Source organism: Sardina pilchardus, chromosome 7 (assembly GCF_963854185.1).
Source record: "Sardina pilchardus chromosome 7, fSarPil1.1, whole genome shotgun sequence".
NCBI classification, from domain to species: domain Eukaryota; kingdom Metazoa; phylum Chordata; class Actinopteri; order Clupeiformes; family Clupeidae; genus Sardina; species Sardina pilchardus.
Window position 1 is genome coordinate 26,272,429 of NC_085000.1, and position 5,419 is coordinate 26,277,847.

The 5,419-nt window shown below is 43.7% G+C and overlaps 1 protein-coding gene across 1 annotated transcript; it reads left to right on the plus strand.

Moving 5' to 3' along the window:
• The first annotated feature begins 518 nt into the window (after positions 1 to 518).
• On the plus strand, positions 519 to 2,456 carry LOC134086907 (potassium voltage-gated channel subfamily A member 3). The gene has a single exon (XM_062540097.1). It carries the CDS (start codon positions 585 to 587, stop codon positions 2,139 to 2,141), a length of 1,557 nt encoding a protein of 518 aa, XP_062396081.1. The 5' UTR covers positions 519 to 584; the 3' UTR covers positions 2,142 to 2,456.
• Positions 2,457 to 5,419: the final 2,963 nt, after the last annotated feature.

Here is a 5,419-nt window from a genome sequence, read left to right on the forward strand (position 1 = left end):
ATACAACCTCGGTAGTATTTCCATGCATCAGCTATATGCATATAGTGTATAACAAATTGATTGTATTGTTTCATGAAGCAGTTTTTGTTAGTTAAATTACTAATTGTCCTATTAGTGTGATAATATGTAAACATTGTGGTGGCATGAAAAAAAACAGTGTGATGATACTCTTTGCATAATGTCTATGGAATATTAAGGCATGGGTGAGGATATGCAATGGGTGTGGAGGACCCTCTGATGCCCTTTTCATTCAAGGTGAGCGCGCGTAAAGGGTGGCATATCTTTTGAGGTCCGGTGACGCGCGTCTGGGGGTCTTGTGTTTTTGTCTTTTTGGTTTCCGATTGGGCGAGGTGTAGCTGTGCACTGTGCATGTGCGCTCCGTGGGCGGGAATAGCCATGCTTATAAACCCCAGTGCGCGCGCCGTGGGCGGGAGGACTAGATTGAGAAAGTACAGCACGCGGGACAAGAAGAGAGAGGAGAGGAGAGAGGACGCGCGCGCGGCAGCAGCGGCTGTGGCTGTGGCTGGCAGACCGGAGCTCGTGGAGGAGGCGCGGCTCCCCTGCCCCTCCATCCAAACACCTGTATGGACGACCACCTCAGTCTCCTTCAATCGCCTCCGCCTTCCTCGACCAAACACCGGAGCGACAACCTCGTGAACCACGGATACACCGAGACCGAAACGGACATCATGACAATTGTTGCTTGTGACAACATGTTGGAGGAGACGGCGGCGCTGCCCGGGCACCACTCTTTAGAACGTTACGCACCTGACCACGAGTGTTGTGAGAGAGTGGTCATCAACATTTCGGGCTTACGTTTTGAGACGCAACTTAAAACTCTATCTCAATTTCCAGAAACCTTACTCGGGGACCCTAAGAAGCGAATGCGTTACTTTGACCCCTTAAGAAATGAATACTTCTTTGACAGGAATCGCCCTAGCTTCGATGCCATACTATACTATTATCAATCAGGGGGGCGTATCCGGCGACCTGTCAACGTTCCCATAGACATTTTCTCAGAGGAGATCCGATTCTATGAATTAGGAGAGGAGGCCATGGAGAAATTCAGGGAGGATGAGGGCTTTATCAAAGAAGAAGAGCGTCCTTTGCCCACCAATGAATTTCAGAGGCAGGTGTGGCTGCTATTTGAATATCCCGAAAGCTCAGGTCCAGCGAGAGGGATTGCTATTGTCTCAGTGTTGGTCATTTTAATTTCCATTGTTATATTCTGTCTAGAAACATTACCCGAATTTCGAGATGACAGGGACCCCATTACCGTGACACCCATTATAAATGGAACTGTTCCTTACCTCGGAAGTCCTTTTTCCGACCCTTTCTTTGTAGTGGAGACTCTCTGCATAATTTGGTTCTCATTTGAACTATTGGTCAGATTTTTTGCTTGTCCCAGCAAAGCTACATTTTCAAAGAACATTATGAATATTATTGACATTGTGGCAATCATCCCATACTTCATAACCCTCGGGACCGAACTTGCGGAGAGACAAGGCAACGGGCAACAGGCGATGTCCTTGGCCATTCTTCGAGTGATAAGACTCGTGAGAGTATTTCGCATTTTTAAGCTCTCCAGACACTCCAAGGGACTCCAGATTTTGGGTCAAACTCTCAAGGCCAGTATGAGAGAACTTGGTCTGTTAATATTTTTCCTCTTTATTGGAGTGATCTTATTTTCAAGTGCCGTGTACTTCGCCGAGGCAGACGACCCCACCTCTGGCTTCAACAGCATCCCTGATGCTTTCTGGTGGGCCGTAGTCACCATGACAACGGTGGGATACGGAGACATGCACCCAGTAACCATTGGGGGCAAAATTGTAGGATCCCTGTGCGCAATTGCTGGTGTACTAACAATCGCCCTGCCAGTTCCCGTGATCGTTTCCAACTTCAACTATTTCTATCACAGAGAGACTGAGGGGGAAGAGCAGGCTCAGTATTTGCACGTCGCCAGCTGTCAGCCCCTGTCTTCATCGGAGGAGCTCAAAAAGACACGTAGCTCATCGTCCCTGAGTAAATCGGAGTATATGGTGATAGAGGAGGGTATCAACAGTGCGTTTAAGCAGCCCAACTTCCCCGCTCAGAACAACCAAAATTGTGTCAACATCAAAAAGATCTTCACGGACGTTTAAGCTTTGGAAAAGGAACGCCAGTGAACAGTTTGGCCATTGCATTAGCTATTCTGTTTCAGTCATTATCGTAACGCGTCTGTACAAGTCATATGGAGGGCGAACAGTGGGTAGGCTATATGTAGCCTATGTGTCATGACTCTGTCAGTTTATAAGCCATTTGTTCTTAGAGACCGTAGCCTACACACGCGTTTTCATACAGCTATTAGGCTACGAATCAGTGTTCAAATGATCCGCGTTCATTTATTTTATACAGACAATGCAGGGGTCATCAGTGTTAATAGCCTAGCCTTTTTTTTTTTTGTTAAGAAAAGTAAAAGTAGGGTAGTTTAAAGCACTGTCATCAACGACTTGATGAGTAGGCCTATCAGTTTAGATTAGGTTTATGGTTACTATAATCCATATTAATATGGTTCAAACAGTATAGGCCTATTATAACAGCTAGCCTAAAATCGACCCATTCATTAAAAAAGTTAGCCTACCACATTCATTTCAGTAGCGCTGTAAGATTTTATGAAGTTCAAAGTACAGTTTATTACTCTATAAGTATAATTAAACTGATGGCAGCATAAATCAAAGGCAGCTTTTTTATTATATGACAGGAACTGCTATAGTAGGAGATATATTTGTGCTTGTGGATTTTTAAAAAATCAGACCCCGTCGGTCTTTATTTGCGGATATTGCTGTTAAACAGGTTAGTAGCATTGTCATTTTTAGACAGGTGCTTGAAGCCTCCGAGGGATGTCTGTATATAATCAGGGGTGCAAGACACGCAAAAAAAGAAAGAAAAAAGCGATCTGAGAACACGGTTTCACTGGATGCCTTTAATCATGCCTCGAGTGATGCAGTCTCCATAGTGACCGTGGTTTCCTGGGTAACGCCCGCTATTGTTGCCATGGCATCCTTTCTCTGTTTCCACAGAGCTCTCCAGATGGTTTTGAAACCATGGCTTGAAAATCATAAAGATTAATTGAATTAAAGAACAGCTGACGCAATCTCGATATCGACGGGAACAAGATTAGTAATGGATTACCTTGTCAACATATGGGTTTGGTCCTCAAAGAGTAGATTGAATGACACAGTGGAAAAACAGCGCACCCTGTCTTAGTGATGCGAAAGCACACCACGACCCCTTTTTGGATAAAGTGAAATACAGGCAAAATTCGTCCTTGACAAGGTGAAAATGTGAAAGTTGAAGGGGCTAAAAGAAAACACGGAGGCCATCAACAGAGACTGTGTGAATAAGTAAACTGTGACTGGGTGTGGACCAGACTGTGTGCATTACATCTTAACCTCACAAGGGGATGCTCTTCTCACATCAAACAGGAGAGGTGAGTACGTAGCTATTATACTCATGACTCGCCCGTGCGTCATGCGCAAGCTGTATTTGTTTTGAGATGAAAGAGTTATGGGCACGTGTGGTGCCTGCTGCCTCATCGATGCCTCAAACATGAATTAATTAGACTCCCCTCACTTGACCCAGTCGTGATTCCAGCTAAAAGCATCGTGAACTGATCAACAGTTTCCAGTGTGAGCAAACGTTCTCAATGAGGAGTAAAATTACTACTGGATTGAGATTACAGGACTAATGATTTTAAATGAGTTTAATTTCCATGTCAGAATTAGCTGGACTAAACATATGTTGCTGATACATTAAATAAACAAACACAGATACAAGGCACACTGTATTTACGCCCAAAGCTACATGTTTTGACATAATCTAACTTTGCTGTTAAATGTATTGATGAACTCTCATCCTGGTCTTAGAGGCTGAATCTTGCTTTAAATCTTTTATTTGAAAGATATACATGTTTCTAAGAAAACCAGTGCATCACAATGTTCTCATCTTCATAGTGAATCTTGTTTTATTTTATGTCCTAAGATTTGCACATAAAACTGGCAGCTATCTAAAACTAAAACTAAATCTATGACTGACTACTGAAAAACTGTGTTTCTTTATATCAACCATTTTATACCATGCCATTGTTATATGTGCAATGGCAGATATAAGGATACCAAAAATGACCAGCACAGTGAATTTTGACTGATGAAGTCAATACATGTTTTGCACCTGTTTCAGGCAGGATGAATTCAAAAGATATATTTATTTTTGATTATGCATTTCCCACACTTCAGTGCCATTGTCATCATTTGTGAAGTTTAGGAAGTTATAGAGTTCCTGCAGTTAGTCCTGATTTAGTTCACCTTGGGCTGACATTGGATTTATGGCCTGTTTAAAGGGATCAGTAAGTGCTGCCATCTTGTGTTATTAAATATATCAGACATTGTGCAGGTGACAGCAGACAATAAACCACATTCCAAAGAGTCAGTTGATTATCCTGAACTCACTCTGTGCGACTATTTTGCATGGCATTGCATTTTGCTTCCAAGTGAACCAAGTGTGTTTACCAAGAAGTGTTTACCAAGAATTAACGTGTTTAATAGCTGATGCAAAGTCAGTATCTACTGTGTAATCTCTGAATAATCTATTTGGTGAACATTAAGGATGAATAATTAGACGGTTTGTTAAATCAGGGTGTAATCCCTGTTTTTCCAAACATCACTCAGACAGACTAGAGTATTGTGTTCGGAGCGATGAGGTTACTAGTGTGTCTTCATCATATTAGAAACAGACACGGCTAGCAGGTCTGCCACATTAGTGACACCCAACCTTAAGTCTGACACAAGCTTAGAGTCTATCCATCTCTCACTCATCCTTTTGTTGTGGTTGCGCTGCACTTTTTTTTGCCAGTGCATCGCAGGCAAATCCTCACGTCAGATATTTATGAAGGGGTGGTAGGGGACGGAGTTCTGTGTACCATGCAGAGCTTGTTAACTTGCTTGCTCTGTGCACTTGTATCTTCATACCCCCCCCCCCCCTAACACACACACACACACACACACACACACACACACACACTGAAAAAGAACAGAAGCAGAGCCTGTTGATGTTGTTCATGAGAAACTGGGCCATTGCGTATTTCTTGGGGAGCATTAGTAGGTGGGTTGCTCCGTGTGCTTGACTGCACCCTCACCAGGCTGCTATTAGCCCAGTAGCTCAGGCAGTGAGGCCCCATGCAGGCTCTCTAATGCATCTCCTGCCTTCGTTGGATCCTGCCACCTGCATACACTTCCATGCATCTCCTTTTCATGACCCTCCCCCACCTCTGTCACACACACACACACACACACACACACACACACACACACACACACACACACACACACACACACACACACACATACGCCACATATATCCCTAGTAGCCTAGTCCCATACCA

What these genes read in the sequence shown, in the direction of transcription:
- LOC134086907 (XM_062540097.1), top strand. Translation starts at nt 585, where the DNA reads ATGGACGACCACCTCAGTCTCCTTCAATCGCCTCCGCCTTCCTCGACC.